This window comes from Trachurus japonicus, chromosome 1 (assembly GCF_045865225.1).
Source record: "Trachurus japonicus isolate A0001 chromosome 1, Traja_1.0".
Classification (NCBI taxonomy): Eukaryota; Metazoa; Chordata; class Actinopteri; order Carangiformes; family Carangidae; genus Trachurus; species Trachurus japonicus.
The window spans coordinates 36,590,162-36,609,837 of NC_140907.1; the positions used below are offsets into that span (position 1 = coordinate 36,590,162).

Sequence of the window (19,676 nt, forward strand, 5' to 3'; positions counted from 1 at the left end):
GAGCCTCCGTGCGCACGGTGAAATTCTTGGACCGGTGCAAGATGGACGTCTTGCCAAGAATGTTTTCATTCATCAACAATGAAAGTCGGAGGTTCAAAGACAATCAGATACCGTCGTAGTTCCCACCATAAACGGCGATTCGGCGGCGTTATTCTCATGACCCGGCGGGCAGCGTCCGCGAAACCGAAAGTAAGGAACCGCTGGTCGGCTCACCCAGCATTTCCACCATTAATTAAAATAACAAAATAACGATAGAGACAAAACGATATATTTATTGAAAATGGAGCCATTAACAAGTGTGGGTAACGTAGATTCATCCACATTAACGCAAGACTTTTTTATAACCAAATAGAAACTCCTCGTTGTCCCTTTAAAAAAGAAATCATGGAACAGATTTATAAACCTAACTTGTATTCTAAAGTTTCCACCATTTCATTCTTTGTACAATGGAAATCAAAAGTTCTTCCAACTCTGCTGCAGAAGTCCCATAAATGTGTCCGGTTCATCCCAAACCATCTCCATGGAGACGGAGCTGTCGGTGAAACTTTGTAAAAATAAACATAAAGAACAGAAACACAACTCCAGACAGCTGACGTAGTGTAAAAACACACAAATACTATTTACATGTAATGTTACTGTAACTCTCAGTAACAGCTGTTTGAGATTAATTGGATGAATCCTCTGTCAATCATCTGAACAGCCAATGACGTGAGAGGATGACACCGTAGTGGGAGGGGCTGACAGCGTGTTGATGTCACCTCACAGGTGCGTCAAGCTACGCAAAGTTATCAGCATTATTATATGTGATTCAGCCTTCAAAATAAAAGTCTCCTCAGCCTGTGGTGGGTTTCTATCAGGAGGAGTTTGTCCCTAAATGTTTGAAATGAACTGAAGCTTCTAATTAAAGTGATGACAGATAATTAATGAGTCATTCTTTGATTTTAAAGTCATGTTCTGATTTATTATGAATAAATATTTTATTTTTTACTTCTCCATGTGTTTGATATCCACAGCTGCTTGTTATGAACAGGAAACCTTCATCCACCTGCAGTGGACAGTGACAGATTTCAGATTCACATATTAAAGGGATAGTAGTATAGTCATAGCAGTAGGTTCGTTACCTTTAATTGTCGGTGTAAGCTATTTTTTAGAACGGCGGAGCAGAGCCGCGAGCTGCTCAGAGCTACGCTACAGAGGAGGCTCATTATGGGATTTCTTGGTTTCCCTCATCAAACTCATCAAATACACAATCCAACAACTCCACAACGCTCTGGTGGACAAGTTGTGACCTGCACATTCACCACGCTATGAGATAATAACACAACGTTACCACACAGAGTTGTTTTAGAGGGAAATTCATGTAAAACCGCTGATGTGCGTTGCCTTCAGGGACAGTTTTTCATCAACAGTCTCTGTATTTCCCTCTAAAACAACTCTGTTGGACTATTTTATTTCTGGTACACCATAACCTTTTCTTACTTTGTACTTTAATTTCATGAAGCTCATGGAGAAAAGGAATACCCCTATCTCTGCTGTCCCTTAAGTCTGTTTTCATAAAGGCTATCTATATATAAACTTATCTATATCTATATATCTATATCTATATCTATATCTTCATCTATCATATCTTTATCTTACTATAGATATGGTTAAATAAAGATATAGCCTAGATAAAGATAAATATATAGATATAGATAATGTTATAGCTTTATCTATATCTATATTGATATCTAGCTATATCTTTATCTTGTTCTAACTATATCTATGTCTATATCTTTATTCAGATAGATAGATAGATAGATAGATAGATAGATAGATAGATAGATAGATAGATAGATAGATAGATAGATAGATAGATAGATAGATAGATAGATAGATAGATAGAAAACACAGTAAGGCAATAAAAACATTTACAAAAAATAAAAAGCACAATAAAGGTAAAAGGTAAAGGTAGGCTACTTTATTTGTCACATATAGCCTACAGCTAGTAGCTTACAGTGAAATTTTTTCTCTGCATTTAGCAGTGGGCAGCCATGGTGCGGTGCAGCAAGTCATTTTGGGTTGTTTAGGTTTATACCCATATCTATACCCATATCTATATATATATCTAGGCTATATCAATATATATATATATATATATCTTTATCTAACCATATCTAGTTCTTTATCTAACTATATCTAGATCTTTATGGTTAGGTTATTGTTTTATTGCATGTTTTATTGTAGCTACATTACCTGTAGGCTACTATCCCATCTAGTTTTATTGCCACTAGTTTTGCTTGTGTGTTTTATTGTACAGCACTTTGGACAACCTGGGTTGTATTTTTAAATGTGCTAGCCTATATAAATAAATATGTATTGTATTGTTTTATTTTGAAAGTGGATATAGCGGAAGTTCCGGTGTGGTGCCGGTGACGTCAGCAGGTCGGTCGGTCGGTCGTTGACAGCTGCTTCAGTCTGGAGCCTCTGGAGCCTCTGGAGCCTCCGCTGCTGCTGCTGCTGCTGCTGCTGCTGATGGACCAGACCTCACACCTCCTCTCCTCCTCTCCTCCCCCCAGACGGACTGACTGAAGCTCCGGACCGAGACACAACCGGCTGAAGCCCCGGTCCAGACCCCCGGTCCCGGTGCCGACATGGAGGAGCAGCAGGCGGCTCCCGGTCCCGGTCCCGGTGCCGGTGCTGGTCCCGGTGCCGGTGTGTTCTTACACAACAACAACAGCAGCTCAGGTCTGACCGGAGCAGGAGGAGCAGGAGGAGGTGCAGGAGGAGCAGGAGGAGGAGGTGCAGCAGGAGGAGCAGGAGGAGGAGAAGCGGTCAGGAATCACTACAACATCCCGGGGATCCTCCACTTCCTGCAGCACGAGTGGGCCCGGTTCGAGGTGGAGCGCGCGCAGTGGGAGCTGGAGCGAGCCGAGCTGCAGGTAACACGGAGCTGCTTCCATTATCGGACACATCAGCCGTGACGTGACGTAACGTGACGTAACGTGACGTGACGTGACGTGACACCTGGCTGCAGCAGTTTCCGGTAGAAGTAACTCGCTGTGTGGTGGGTCGGTGTCTTATTATTGACACTTAAACGTCATCATCATCACGGGATGACGCACATTCCTGCTGTGATTCCTCTTCAGTTCGCTTTCAAGCTGTTAAAGGGATAGTTCACCCAAAATTCAAATAATTTCTCATTACTCATTATCTCCTCCCCCTCATGTGGACTACTAAGGGCTGGGAGAAGTTTCAGAGTCCTCCGTGGCTTCTCTGAGTTACAGGGGGTCTCGGCGTAGCAGTGCATGTCCATTAGGGCTGTCAATCTTCCCCCGAAATCAGGTTCGAATTTCTAACCCATCTTATGTTAAATATTCGACTAATATTCGAATTTTTTATGGGTTTTTTGTAATTTTTTTAATCTCATTATAGGGGGGGGCGCAGCGATGACGGTGGCGACAACGACACAGCAGAACGAACCTGCATAGGAGCTGTCCATGGTTACTTAACCAAAAGTCTTTAAGTGTTAAACAAAGAGAACTATGGAAAAATACATAAGTTATCTTGACGTGAACCATATGTTGCGGTAAAAAAAAGAAAGAAAGACAGTTGATTCGGTGGAAACCCGGCTTCACAGGCGGGGGCGCACCCCCCCTCCTCGCGGGGGCTGCGGGGTTAGGGCACAGAGTAACTTGTGGTGCAACAGATCACAGCTGATCCGTGATCAGCACACAAGTGGTCCGCGGATCGATCAGTTAAAAAAAAAAAAAAGGTGTGTGTGTAGAGTGGGGACGCATACGCGCACCGTGGCGGCCGAATGAACGGGCAATTTAAAAAAAACTCTGCTTGTATATTTGAAGCTGCAGCTTTACCTTGTGCACAACAACAACTGCATTTTGTTTTATCAACATGTGTACTACTCTGAACGTCACGACGCACCACGTTAATTTGCCCCATTAAAAACATTCGAACGTCAGTTTCCACCTTCGAATGTTCTCATTTTGACTAACATTCGAATTGTATTCGAATAGCGAAGTTCGTTCTGACAGCCCTAATGTCCATATAACGGTTGCAAATGGATACCAACTGTCTTCGTAACAAAAAGACACACCAAAAAACATCCAAACACCTCCATGCTGCTCGTATGTAATGTCCCTCTTGTATTGAAGCCCCGACATGAGAAATTGTTCAGAAAAAAATTAAATAAGTGTATATTTTAAACTTGTTTGTAGCGGAAGCTCCCAGCGTCTCAGTTCACTGCTCTTCCTGTGTCAGTGCACTGACCGGCGGAACAATTTCTCATTTCGGGGCTTCAATACAAGACGGACATTACATACGAGCAGCATGGAGGTATTTGGATGTTTTTTGGTGTGTCTTTTTGTTACGAAGACAGTTGGTGTCCATTTGCAACCGTTATATGGACATGCACTGCTACGCCGAGACCCCCTGTAACTCAGAGAAGCCACGGAGGACTCTGAAACTTCTCCCAGCCCTTAGTCCACATGAGGGGGAGGAGATAATGAGTGAAATTTGAATTTTGGGTGAACTATCCCTTTAAAAATAGTTGACGATTACTTTAATAATCAATTATTGTTCAATGAATCGTTGCAGCTCTAGTATCATTCTGATTTTCTCCTTCTGATCATTGACGTTCAGCAGCTTTAATGAGTGAAATTTGAATTTTGGGTGAACTATCCCTTTAATAATATATTTATTAATTTGAGTAAACTTAAAGCAGAAGTATTACGTGGAATGTTTGTGTTGATATAAGTCTTAAATAGTTATATCTTCCGACAGCAATCACTTCTATAGAGTGTTTGGTCTGAAACACGGGTCTGTCAGTCACTCTGCTCTGCTCTGAGCCCAGGAGAAAACTTTTATCGTATCCTACAAGTTTTATCCAATGAGGAGAGAGAACGGCATAAAGGGGCAGTCCTCTCTGTGTGTGCAGCCAAGGGATGCGCGTGAATGTGGTGACGTAGGGACGAGGGCGGGGGCTGCTAACTCCATCGGCTGACAAGAAGTTAGCCAAAACCACCGAATCGCTTACTTCTGCTTTAAATGTTATTTTTTTCACACTAATCTTCAAAAATTCAAACAATCTTCAACATTCAAGTAATTTCCAACCATTTCATACAGCCTCCTTCTTACGTGTTTAAAGGGATAGTTCACCCTAGAATGATATTTCGCTCATTATCTACTCACCCTCATGTTGACTAAGGGCTGGAAGAAGTTTCAGAGTCCTCCGTGGCTTCTCTGAGTTACAGGGGGTCTCGGCGTAGCAGTGCATGTCCATATAACGGTTGCAAAGGGACACCAGAGCTCTTCGTAAAAAAACACACACCAAAAAACATCCAAATACCTCCATGCTGCTCGTATGTAATGTCCGTCTTGTGCTGAAGCCCCAAATTGCGTAATTGTCCCGAAAAAAATTAAATAAGTCTATATTTTAAGCTTGTTTGTAGCGGAAGCTTCTCGAAGCTCCTCTTCCTGGTCCGTCCAAATCTTGCGTGATTCGCAGTAACCGCACTGACGCCGGCGCAAATCACGCGAGATTTGGACGGACCAGGAAGAGGAGCTTCGAGAAGCTTCCGCTACAAACAAGCTTAAAATATAGACTTATTTAATTTTTTTCGGGACAATTACGCAATTTGGGGCTTCAGCACAAGACGGACATTACATACGAGCAGCATGGAGGTATTTGGATGTTTTTTGGTGTGTGTTTTTTTACGAAGAGCTCCGGTGTCCCTTTGCAACCGTTATATGGACATGCACTGCTACGCCGAGACCCCCTGTAACTCAGAGAAGGGACGGAGGACTCTGAAACTTCTTCCAGCCCTTAGTCAACATGAGGGTGAGTAGATAATGAGCGAAATATCATTCTAGGGTGAACTATCCCTTTAACTCCTCAGATATTGTTTCATCTTTTCAAGATTTCTTCAGCAGTTTCTTCACATAATTCAGCATTGTTTCAACAATTTATTCAGCTCATTCAACTTCCAGCTTTCAGCATTCGCCCGTATTTCCTTCAGGAAATGTATTCTCCAGCCGAAGCCGCGCGGCGCGACAAACCTCCCGGACGACATGCGTGACGTGACGTCCGGGTGTTCGGTGTCGGTACCGTTCGGGAAAACGGCTCTTATTGACACAAACGTCGTCATCCCGTGAACGCAACGCATTCACAGATTTCTTCAGCAGTTGCTTAACTTAATTCACAACTTTTTTTTTTATTTATTTTTTTTATTTAACCTTTATTTAACCAGGAATAATCCCATTGAGATTCAGAATCTCTTTTGCAAGGGGGTCCTGGCCAAGAAAGCAGCACAGTACATCCACATTTAGACAACATCAACAAAACAAACATAAAAACAGCTAAAACAACTTAACTGTGATTCCTCTGAGTTCTGGACCTGGACCGGGACCGGGTCCATGTCGACCCCCAGACTCGGTAGACTTGTAGGTCTTGGCCTCAAGACCACTTTTTTGTGGTCTCGGTCTTGTCTCGGTCTCGGGTCTCTCGGGTCTCTCGGTCTCACAATGTCTCGGACTGGCAGATCGGTCTCGAAGGGATTTGTAGCCTACAATATCCAGGCAGGCATGCTTTTTTTTGGGGGGGGGATATCATTATTTATACGGCCCCTTCAAGTGGGACCAAAAGGGTATTTTGTGACACAGAAGCGTTGGCACTCGTCCTCTCGCGTTCTACAACTCATGCGCAATAGCAAAATATGGTGTAACTAGTAGTTGGGTTTTTTTTGGTCTCGTTCTTGGTCTCGGTCTTGAGCTCAACTGGTCTTAGTCTTGACTTGGTCTGTCTTGGTCTTGATACTCTCTGGCCTCGGTAGTGTCTTGGTCTCGGTTCAGGCGGTCTAGACTACAAGTCTAACTGTGCGTTCACACCAAAAGCTTCCAAAGCGTCAAAACGCCGGAAGTCAATTCATTTTCAATGAGAGCCCGGCTACACTGAGCGTCCAAAGCGTCAACAGGCGTCACCAGACGAGAAGTTGAGCCAGGTTTAACTTTAGGGTAATTAGCTATGACGCGGTTCAGCGGCAACCGGGGGCAACCTGTCAGAATAGAGATGTCCGTCGGCTGCCTTTTTTTTCTTTTTTTTTTGTATTTCGGCTCCCCAATGACCAGCGCGATCGAACTTTGACGCCAGTCACGTGACGAGTGACCAAAACGGCTGAAAATATTTGCCGTTTTGGGAGCTGTCTTGTCTGACGCCCACCCTCGAGCGTTTATGACGCTTTGGAAGCTTTTGGTGTGAACGCACAGTAAGACCTGGTGTGAAATGTTCCGGTTGCTGTTTTTGTGTCCGTGAACGTCTCACGACCCAGAACCGTCCGGTAGATTACTGGTGTACTGCGCTATGTGCGAATGTGTCGTTTGTGTGCTTCCAGGTTATAAACCCATATTATTGTTATTATTAAAGCAGTACTAAAGAACTTTCAGTTTTGGTTGAGTTTGGCGGCGCCAGTGGCCCAAAGCGGTAGTGTTTTGCCTGAAGGAAGACTCCATTTCCCATGAGCACTAGCGCGTAGCGCCGTAAACATCCTGATCTCCAGGTGCATGGAAATGAACAGAAGACGTCCAGACTAATTTCTGTTTCCAGCGGATCATTTCTCAGTAAACACACATACACAACCTGACTGTAAGGTGCAGCATTGCTGCTCCCTCCTCATCGTGACTCGCAAAAGTGAAAGTGAAAGTAAAGTGAGAGCAGGGTTCCTACCATGCTCCTCAAAGCTGCTTTGTGCCAGTGAAGGCGATACAGACCATAATGATACAGACCCCCTCAGGCCATGACAGAGGTGTCATCCAACCTGTTGTAAGTCGATGTATCATCACAGAAGTTATGAAAATATTATATGAAGGTTGAAAAGTTCCTTAGTGTTGGTTTAATAATCAATTAAAAAATATCTGTATTGATCAAAAAGAGTCAAAGTCAGAATTAAACTTTTTAACATTTCAGACTAAAAATAATTCCCTCTGTGTCTTTGGTCGCCTGGCAACAGAAACGTGTAACATAGCAACAAATATCAAACTGATGTAGTGACTCTGTGATCACATGGCTCCTGCATTGATACGCTTCAATAGACTTTTATTCTGAAGGAGCTTCTCTCAGAGTGTGTGTGTGTGTGTGTGTGTGTGTGTGTGTGTGTGTGTGTGTGTGTGTGTGTGTGTGTGTGTGTGTGTGTGTGTGTGTGTGTGTGTGTGTCGTGGTTTTATTACATAACATAACAGAGAGTCGTCAGCTGACCTCTGACCTCATGACACATCACTTCCTGTGAGGCGGAGCCAATGGTGACGCTCCGTTAGAGGAGGAGGAGGAGGAGGAGAAGGAGGAAGAGGAGGAATGAGGAAGAAGGAGGAGGAGGAGGGAAAGAAGGAAGAAGAGGAAGAAGGAGGAGGAGGAGAAGGCTCCACTGCACCGTCTGACTGTAAACCCGGTTGTTTGAGCCGCTGCAGACGGAGTGATGTCACTTCCTGTGAGGTCATCACCAGAGGGAAGAGGAAGAGGAAACAGAGGAAGAGGATGAAGGAGGAGAGATGGAAGAGAGAGATTACTGAGAGACAAAGAGAAGGAGGAGGAGGAGGAGGAGGAGGAGGAGGAGGAGGAGGAGGAGGAGGAGGAGGAGGAGGTCCTGGTCCGATGATCGATCAGAGGATCAATCGATGACTTTGGATCCGAGCTACTGAAGCGGATCACAGGTGCATTCTGGGAAACGTTGGAGCCTCTCGGAGTCAGCTGGAGGCCGGCGGTCTGGGTCATGTGACATGATGAGGTCATCGTGTGAGGCGTTCACTGTCCTGCAGCTCAGCAGGATGTTTGCTGCTCGCTCGGCTTCCTTCCTCTGTTGCCGCGGAGACAAACACACACGGGTTCTGGTTAGGAGTGTGCATTGGCACTGCCCTCACAGTTCGATTCGATTACGATTCACCAGGTAACGATTCAATTCAATTGAATTGCAATGCATCAAAATTCTACTGCACACAACAGGGCAGTATAGATATACAAGCAGTCTTTATTGGCTGTGTATTATCACTCTCCTGTATCTTTGCCGGAAATGCCCCCAGAAGTAAATGAAACTTCACAACTTTATTGTCCACTCGAGGCCAGAAAATAAACAGTGACATAATCGATTATGGCACGTTGCCGCATCGATGCTGAATCGTGCGTGCCCCGCATTGCGATGCATTGCCAAAATCGATTATTGTTGACACCACTAGTTCTGGTGCAGCCCGGTTCAGACTGACCTGGACTAGAGGCCGACATTTTCTCGGGAATCCCGTGATTCGGGAGTCGATTCATTTTCAATAAACACCTACGACTGTTTCAATAGAAACTCCTGTAAATAGAAATTGTGCTTTTTTTGGAAACGTTAGAAACACGGCTTTTATTTAGTGAAAACCTGTGATGTATCCACAAGTTTACGAACGTCATCTATGGTCAAAACCGGAAGCAGGTTTTGCCGGTTGGGTGGAATTGTACCTTTACGTTTCCATGGTTTTCAGTCGTTGTCATAGTTGCGGTAAACGCATGGATTTTAACACGGCTGTCCATTTGTGTGATATCCATTGTTAACTCATTGAGTGCCAACCACGTAATTTCTCGTTTTTCGTTCCCATGCGTTGAGTGCCAAAAACGAAATTTTTCGTTTTTTGCTTTTTTTTTAAATTATGAAAATAGACACTTTAATACACATTATATGTAAATTTGGGGACTCTACGACGAGGAGAACTGAAATAGATGACGATCAAAGTCACATGACAGCTCATGATCTGGAAGTTTTTATCATAACTCAGCTTCTGCAAACGGAGTTCTGCATGTGGATGCAGCAGCTGCTCCGCTGCTGCTCCGCTCTCACCCGCGAGGCTGCAGCAGCTGGGAGCTGAACCAGGAAGCTCTCAGCCCACTGTCCCGCCCGGTCTTCATCTGGAGCAACACCGTGTCCTCCCCAAAGTCCTCCCGCGGTAAAATCTGATGGTCTCTGGACCAAAGCAGACCGCCGGCACCGACCCGTACCACAGAAGGACCACGACCACCGGCGGGACCGGTGTTCGCGAGCCGCTGTGGCCGGCAGAGCCTCACGTTCCGCGGCGAGAGGCTGTGACACGGCACGGTGCGTCTGTGTTATTGCTGTTTAGTGGCGCCCCCCCCGCCCCCGATGGTGGTTTTGTGAATAGAACAACAATTGTTGTGTATATTTATCTTATACGAGCCCTTTGATCCAGAAATGCGAGTGTCAGAAGAGCGACAGGCACAAACAGCGCACCTTTCATAAAAGACGCTCTATCTCCTTTTCTAGAAAAAAAGGAGGGATTTTGGTGAAACCCAGCCATGTTTAGCTTGACTTTTCTCAGGAACGGAGGCACGTAGAAACAAACGGTTTGTGGTCATTTGAAGGATAAAGTTAAACCTTTCAAATGAGCTACAGTATGTGTTGGTGGCAATAATATAGAATACACTATGGCTCTAAAATAAAAAGTCAAATATGGTCTAATTTGCCGGTACACTTGACTAAAACTTTGGAAAGGAGCGCGGCACTCAATGAGTTAAAAGCTGGTGTGATGATCCATGCGCTTTACAGATTTTCATTGAAAATAAAAATCTAAAATCCATGCATTTACCGCGACTACCGAAACCATGGAAACGTAAACATAAAATTCCACCGGAAGATCAAAACCGGCAAAACAGGCTTACGTTTTTGAACCGCAGCCAGTGATGCATCATGGGAAATGTAGTGAAGCAGAGTCTGAGATGAGACGAGATGAGATGAGCTCCTTCCTGTTAGTTCACATTTAGACAGAGGAACAACATGGCCGCCGTCTGTGTGAACGCTGCTCAGACCTTCATCATCATCATCTTCATCATCATCATCATCATCATCATCATCATCATCATCATCATCATCATCATCACTGCACTAATCGTCTCCTCGTCTGTTCACTCCGCCTCGTTTCCTCACACACACACACACACACACACACACACACACACACGACGCTCTGTATGTGTGTGTGTGTGTGTGTGTGTGTGTGTGTGTGTGTCCAGACGAGTGGTCCCGGGTCCAGAGTGATATGAGGCTGGTCCCGTCGTCAGGGAAACGGGCTGAGCTCCGTTCCCATGGCGTCACCACGGCTCCATCACCACCTCATGTCTAAATAATGCAGCTGTGTGTGTGTGTGTGTGTGAGGTCACGTGACCAGGAGAGTGTGTTACATAAGAGATGGAGACACACACACACACACACACACACACACACACACACACACACACACACACACACACACAGACACACACACACACACACACAGGTCACAGCTGGTGATGATGTAGTTTCTGTCTCGTGGTGCGTTCAGGTGTCGTTGGAGTTTATGCAACGTTCCCTCCAGGAGAAGGAGTGTGTTGGGTTGACATGTGTGAATCATCACACACACACACACACACACACACACACACACACACACACACACACACACTCACGTACGTACACATAAATACACCCACACACACACACACACACACAGATACACACACGGTTCAGTTGAGGCGTAGGTGGATCTGCAGCGAGAGCAGAAACAAACACAGTGAATTCCTCTGCTCTGATATCTGTCTGTGTGTGTGTGTGTGTGTGTGTGTGTGTGTGTGTGTGTGTTGGATTCACAGCCCGCTGACCTTTGACCTTCAGAGATTTAAAGGTCACATGACCCTCCCCAACCCCCCCTCTTCCCCGTTCCTCCAAGACGATGATGAACTTGAACCTTGATAAACTCTATTGGCCGTCAGCGACTCTTTAATCCACATTACAGAAAATGAACCATAGACATTGGTACGATTATTGTCAGAGAAATAATCACGGTGTTAGATTATCACGATTATTATGCGTTAATTAATTAATAAACAACATTGAATGTGTAAAATCAAATATAGTCAAAATATAATTACATTAATAATCTCTTAATACAGGACCAGTTATTAATCCACTGGGGGAAGTGTTTGAAACATTTAATTGTCATTAATTGTCATCTATATCAAATGTTTAAGTTTATTTTAATGATTTTTTTGAACATTTAAATTCCTACTAATTCAGTGTTACTTTAGTAAATGGACCAGTATCTGTGCATTCACCTTTACTTTGGCGCTGATATGGTTCCAACGTAATCTTTTTCAGAAAGTGACGGTATTTAGGAATCTTTACGATCAATTAATTGTGGCGTTTAATACCACGATTAATTGTGAAAACAAGTAATGGTGACATCCCTAATGACAATATAATATCATTAATAAAACAACATAGTCTAACCTGAACCATCATCCATCGTCACACGACTCCCAGTCAACATTTAATCCACTTATAATGTTTATTAACAATATCAATAAATGGTAATGTGTCGTCTAAGGCTGCACAGTTCAGAGCAGAGAACCTGGAGGTTTAACTCGAGTCTCTCTTGAATGAAAAATAAACAAGAGCTTTTGTTCCATCCATAGATGTCCTGGTAGGAAAAACAAACAAACAAAAAAACATTTTAAAGGATATTGTCAGATTATCGTAACAAAATGATGATTTATTTATAAAGCACTTTAAAAACAGCCACATCTGGAACAAAATGTTGTACATACAGTAGCCTAAATAAAAATGGAACATAAGACATAAAACATAAAAACAGTATTAAAACAATAACAATGTTAAAGGGACAAGGTGGAGTTTAGGAAAAGCGAAGTGTTTCCACACTACATTTATGAGCCTCCGCACCGTGAAATTCTTTGACCGGTGCAAGACAGACTCATGTTTTCATTCATCAAGAATTAAAGTCAGAGGTTGGAAGACGATCAGATACCGTCGTAGTTCCCACCATAAACGGAGATTCGGCGGCGTTATTCTCATGACTCGCCACAAAACCGAAAGTAAAGAAACGCTGGGCCCATTAACAAGTGGTAACGTAGATTCATCCACATTAACATTTTTATAACCAAATAGAAACTCCTCGTTGTCCCTTTAAAACAATAAAAACAGCCAAGGAATAAAACAAACAAAAAATGTACGATCGGAAAGTTTGCCGTTGTGTTTTATTTTGAAAATCTACCGGAAGCTCGGTGCGTTTGACTTCCTGTGTGTGGTGCGATCCGATTGATAAGAGACGGCTGTGTGATCCGGCAAAAAAAAATAGACCTGCTGTGTATTTATCTCGGACGCCGGAGCTGTGAGACGCGGTGGAAATGTTCTGACTGACTGGACCGGGAGCGATTTGCTCTGGCGGCGTTCCCAACAGAGTCAGAACGGAGTCGGAGTCGAAGTAGGAGGAAGTTGGAGGTCAGAGTCGTCCAGAGGTGGAGCTTCACTCCTTCTGTCTGAGATGTAGAGCAGCGACCCAACAGACAGACAGACAGACAGAGGGGCTGATGGGAATTTTTACCAAGTGGGTCACAGTTTGCCCTGGATTCAGACTGAAGGCTCCCGGGATCGGCTCCTCCACATGGTCTCACAGAAACTTTTTATTTAAATTGATTTATATTTAATGGAAACGGGCAAAGACGTATACACATTTAGAAACCTACAATGTAACACCGACCAACACACAAAACGAAACAAAACATGACGACATAAAACAAAGCAGAACCGGGAGCAGAAACAGGACAGAAAAGTGCTAAAAAAAAAAAAAAACTTTAAAAAAAAAAGAAGAATGTAAACATATGAAAATTAAATTTACAGCTACTACTCACTTTTTTTCCCATTTTTTGTTTTGCATTCATACCTTGTCTTGATTTGTTGCGATTATTTTTTCCGGTAACACTTTATAATAAGTCCACACTATTAAGCATTAATAAACACTGAATTCATCATTTATAACACATTTATACTTAGTGTGTAGTTTATAAACACAGTTAAAAATCATTGATAAGCACTAACTGTATATATAAACTACATACTAATCAATATTCATGTGTTATAAATGAAGAACTCAGTATTTATTAATGCTTAATAGTGTGTACTTAAGTGTGAACTTTTTTCCAAAAGAAATTGACGTTGCATTTTATTTTTTAAAAAAATATATCAAAATTCCTTTTTAATTGAGCCTTAAATATAAATGTTTTCCCCAAAAGAATCATTGTTTTAACTGCAAAATATTTAGCGGTGTTAAATCTAAAATTAATATTTATGGTCTTAGCCACTTTAGAATATCTGACCACGATCTGACAGGAACATCTGCATGAAGCTGGTCCTTGAACGCATCACAGACTGTTGATGATGATGTCACTGAGGCGGGGGCGGAGTCACAGCTGGAGCGACCCACTTTATGAATGAAGTGTCCTACTTCCTCCTCTGTGTGTGTGTGTGTGTGTGTGTGTGTGTGTGTGTGTGTGTGTGTGTGTGTGTGTGTGTGTGTGTGTGTGTGTGTGTGTGTGTGTGTGTGTGTGTGTGTGTGTGTGTGATGGTTTGAGTCTGAAGCGACTGAACCGACTCTCTCTCTCTCTCTCTCTCTCTCTCTCTCTCTGTGACCTTTGACCTCCTGTCGCTCACATGACGTCTGTTCCCACGGCGATGAGCTGCATCCTCGTCCTCCTGAGCTCTGACGTTAAGACGACGGCGTCGGTCGGTCACGAGCCTCTGGTCCGTCTGTCCAGACCGTCGGTCGACCGCGACACGTTTCCCAGGAGGCTTTGGGGCCTCGGGGCCTCGTCTGGGTCCCATGTCTCCACACTTGGCTCAGTGCGCTCGGTTACACACACACACTTTGGTGACGTTTTGCCGGCGGAACGTATATTTGCATATAGTGTTCAAGCATGTATAAAGTGGCCAAGTGTGTGGCGGGGAATATTTAAAGGGATAGTTCACCCAAAATTCAAATTGCACTCATTATCTGCCTGTGCCTTTTCAGTCACTATTTTTTGTCAATAATGTTTTGTGTCGATAATGTTATTGTGTGATGCGACTGAATAAAGAATTTCAATTAAATCAATCAATCTAGAAGAGCAAAAGCAAAAAAGCTTACTTCAGGCACTCCGACGAGCCAAGGAATTTCCTTTAAAAATCCTTTAGTTTAAATTAGGGCATATCTTCTTATTAAAATGTTAGACGCCGACCGGTTTCGACCTCGCGGTCTTCGTCAGGGCATTTGGAGGTAATAATCAGAGTCAGGTGCACTGATTGCTTTTGTGAATCACCTGCGTTCAGACACCAAGTAGCCTATTACATCACATGACATTTCCAAAAACTCCTGTGCACTCATTATCTCCTCCCCCTCATGTGGACTAAGGGCTGGGAGAAGTTTCAGAGTCCTCCGTGGCTTCTCTGAGTTACAGGGGGTCTCGGCGTAGCAGTGCATGTCAATATAACGGTTGCAAATGGATACCAACTGTCTTCGTCACAAAAAACACACACCAAAAAACATCCAAATACCTCCATGCTGCTCGTATGTAATGTCTGTCTTGTATTGAAGCCCCGAAATGTGAAATCGTTCCGAAGAAAATTTAATAAGTCTATATTTCAAGCTTGTTTGTAGCAGAAGCTTCTCGAAGCTCCTCTTCCTGGTCCGTCCAAATCCCGCGCGATTTGCGCCGGCGTCAGTAATCGCACTTTCGCATTTCGGGGCTGTTACGAAGACAGTTGGTATCCATTTGCAACCGTTATATGGACATGCACTGCTACGCCGAGACCCCCTGTAACTCAGAGAAGCCACGGAGGACTCTGAAACTTCTCCCAGCCCTTAGTCCACATGAGGGGGAGTAGATAATGAGTGCAATTTGAATTTTGGGTGAACTATCCCTTTAAAAGCAATCGGGACAAACTTGACAAGTGCAGCCTGTGCCATTGCGCACACACACACACACACACACAAACACACAGCACAACAACAGTTTTAATAAACAGTGCTGCTGGATCACAGTCTCATCTCATCAAGTGTCTCCATGCGCAAGATTCAAATCATAAATGATAAGCTCAACTCCGTAAGTAAATAAAACAAACAAGAAAAACGAAAAAAATAAAATAAAAACATGAACAGAGCATGATGAATATAAAATATGACATTAAAAAGTCATAATTATGAGATAGAAAGTTTATTTTATTTTATTGAGATTAATTCAATCACATTTCCTAAACGTGGCTTGTGGCTCTGGGTGACGGCGGACTTCACCGTGGTGCATTGTGGGATTTATACTTGGCCAAATACCGCTCGGATGCGGTCTTACCATAAGTGTGGGTAAAGTGCAAATCAAGCGGCTGCACTTTCAGTCGTTGGAGAAATGGGACACACTGAGCACTGACACTAACTGTGCGTTCACACCAAAAGCTTCCAAAGCGTCAAAATGCCGGAAGTCAATTCATTTTCAATGAGAGCCCGGCGGCACTGAGCGTCCAAACGTCAACAGGCGTCACCAGATGAGAAGTTGAGCCAGGTTTAACTTTAGGGTAATTAGCTATGACGCGGTTCAGCGGCAACCGGCGGCAGCCTGTCAGAATAGAGATGTCCGTCGGCTGCCTTTTTTTTTTTTTTTTGTATTTCGGCTCCCCAATGACCAGCGCGATCGAACTTTGACGCCAGTCACGTGACGAGTGACCAAAGCGGCTGAAAATATTTGCTGTTTTGGAAGCTGTCTTGTCTGACGCCCATCCTCGAGCGTTTTTGACGCTTTGGAAGCTTTTGGTGTGAACGCACAGTAAGAACATGAACGCGCACGCCTAGTGGCCAAGTGTGTAAGTGTGATCGAGTGTGCATATTGGGACAGGCCCACAACACTGACTCTGTCTGTCCTCATGTCTCCTCTCTATGTCCTCATGTCTCCTCTCCTGTCTCCCTGTCCTCCTGTGTCCCCCCGTCTCTCCATGTCTGTCCCGTCTGTCCCGTCTGTCCCGTCAGGCTCAGATTGCCTTCCTGCAGGGCGAGCGTCGCGGTCAGGAGAACCTGAAGAAAGACCTGGTGAGACGCATCAAGATGCTGGAGTACGCCCTCAAGCAGGAGAGGTGAGTGACCTCTGACCTCTGACCTCTGACTCAGGGGACGTCATAGAGGACATTCATCACCTCAGATTCCACATTAAAGGACAGTTCCAGTCAAATCCAACCTGGGCTCTAGTTTCTAACAGAATGAATGTGTTGGTTTTCTTTTCACTGTCTCCTGTCCTGCAGTAGTTCTGTCTTTCTTGAAGGTAACAAACCCCTCGGTGTCTGTTCTGACATCTGATGTTGTCTTGTTTATGGGATGTAAACACCCTAAACCTTCTACGTTGCCGTGGCGATGCAGGGACAGACAGAACTACTGCAGGACAGGAGACAGTAACAGAGCTGAAATATTAGAAACTATAGAGCCCAGGTTGGATTTGACTGGAACTGTCCTTTAACTAGTGATGTTCTGTTTTATTTTGGCGAGGTCTTTACAGGAAGTAGAAAGAGTAATCAGTGTGTGTGTCTGTGTCTGTGTCTGTGTGTGTGTGTGTGTGTGTGTGTGTGTGTCCCTCAGGGCCAAGCACCATAAGCTGAAGTACGGCACTGAGCTGAACCAGGGGGAGATCAGACCCCCCAGCTATGACTCAGGTAAGACCACCTGCAGCATCTGGAGGATCAAGAATCATTTGATTTAGATTATCTGCCGATACCGAGTCCTGATCGATACTTTGGCAATGCAGTAAAAAAGAAAGAACACATCCAAGTTGTCTTTCCACTGATAGAGATCTACAGTCCTAGGAGTCTGGTCGTCTACTCGTTGACATTAAATAAGCACCATAGAGCTTTTAAGGTATTCTGAACAGAAAATTTAATTCAAGCCCACTATGGGTCTTAACATTAGTGTAATAACTCATCTATCAGACGATGTAGCCCAAACTTTGTGCAAAATTCTATTTTCGAGTAAATCCGGGGTCACATCGGATATAATGCAGGCACACGAATTATGCGTCACGTTGCTCACGATTCATCAGCCAATGATATTAGGATCCGTCATTCGCCACTAGCACTAGTCAACTGTATTAGGGATGGGCACTGATTTTTGAATAGTCGAATACCGTACTTTTCCGGACTATAAGCCGCTACTTTTTTCCCCCCGCCCCGGTGTCCCAGCTCTCGTCTCTGCTGCACCGCGACACAAACGCGCTCCGTAACCCATAATCTTGTGTTTATGACGGTTAAAGCAGAAGTAAGTGATCCGGTGGTTTTGGCTAACTTCTTGTCAGCCGATGGAGTTAGCAGTCCCCGCCCTCGTCCCTACGTCACCAAATTCAGGCGCATCCCTTGGCTGCACACACAGAGAGGACCGCCCCTTTATGCCGTTCTCTCTCCTCATTGGATAAAGGTTGTAGGATATAAGGAAAGTTTTCTCCTGGGCTCAGAGCAGAGCAGAGTGACTGAGAGACCCGTGTTTCAGACCAAACACTCCATAGAAGTGATTGCTGTCGGAAGATAGAACTATTTAAGACTTATATTAACACAAATATTCCGCTTACTTCTGCTTTAAGACTACACAAACAAACACACTGTAACATCGTTATATAACGTTAACCGGTCGCTCCATTTATTGATTTTTCAACCGGCTTTGTTGTAAACAAATGCACATGGGCGAGAGGAGCGTAACCAAAACAGCGGAAAAGCGAGAGGACTGTCACAGTTCCCTACTGTCTGTCTGTGTAAATATCTCATGTTACAACATGAATGATGGAAAGCGAGTACTCCCAAAGATTTGAAAAATATATCGAATACGATCCATACAACCTTAAGTCGAGAGAAAGGAAGCAGTGAAACACACCGCCCCGACTACTGCCGACCAGAGCGATTGATATAACAGAGTGGCGATAGGACTCCCATAGAAATACCGAGTAATTTTAAGTCATAAAGGGGTAATCTTTGCCATGTGCAGTAGCCGTGTTGACTTAACAAAATAAAATGTATTAGACTGATCGGTTCATTGTAAAACATTTATTTATTTACGTAAATGTGGTGATTTCAGTCCGTAGCCCAGAGGCAGCCCTGCTCACTTTTCATTCAAACAAACTAATGCGACTGCCACAGTTGTTAAATTTCATCAACGAGACCAATATTAATCTCCTAAAAAGAATGTAACCAGCCAGCGGTAAACCTCTAAAAGCGTGCGAATACGTTACTTGGCTCGTTTTGGCTCCCCCGGGATGACGACGGAGGTTGGCCCCTGTATTTTCTTTTAAAGGGACAACGTGGAGTTTTGGAAAAGCAAAGCGTTTTCACACTACATTTATGAGCCTCCGTGCACACCGTGAAATTCTTTGACCGGCGCAAGACAGACTCATGTTTTCATTCATCAAGAATTAAAGTCAGAGGTTGGAAGACGATCACATACCGTCGTAGTTCCCACCATAAACGGAGATTCGGCGGCGTTATTCTCATGACTCGCCACGTAACCGAAAGTAAGGAAATAGTAGTTTGGAGTACTCGCTTTCCACCACTAATAATAACAAAATAACGATAGAGACAAAACGATATATTTATTGAAAATGGGCCCATTAACAAGTGTGGGTAACGTAGATTCATCCACATTAATAGACATTAGAGACTTGTTTTATGGTCGCATAATTTTTCATTCTGCCGATGGAGAAACTCTTCGTTGTCCCTTTAAAATTTAGCTGGTGCGGCTTATACTCAGGTGGAAGAGCTGAGATGAGAGGGAAAGGATGGAGGGATGGATGAATGAATGAATGAGTGGATAACCCTCTCTCTCTCTCT

General features: G+C 43.9%; 1 protein-coding gene across 1 annotated transcript in view; it reads left to right on the forward strand.

Annotated features, from left to right (window-relative positions):
- The first annotated feature begins 2,633 nt into the window (after positions 1–2,633).
- LOC146992471 (striatin-like) overlaps positions 2,634–19,676 on the forward strand; it is a 39,338-nt gene continuing 22,295 nt past the window's right edge. The window contains exons 1-3 of the mRNA XM_085790697.1: positions 2,634–2,921; positions 16,849–16,952; positions 17,449–17,522. Coding sequence (XP_085646823.1) covers positions 2,634–2,921; positions 16,849–16,952; positions 17,449–17,522 — 466 coding nt within the window. The remainder of the gene's footprint in view (positions 2,922–16,848; positions 16,953–17,448; positions 17,523–19,676) is intronic.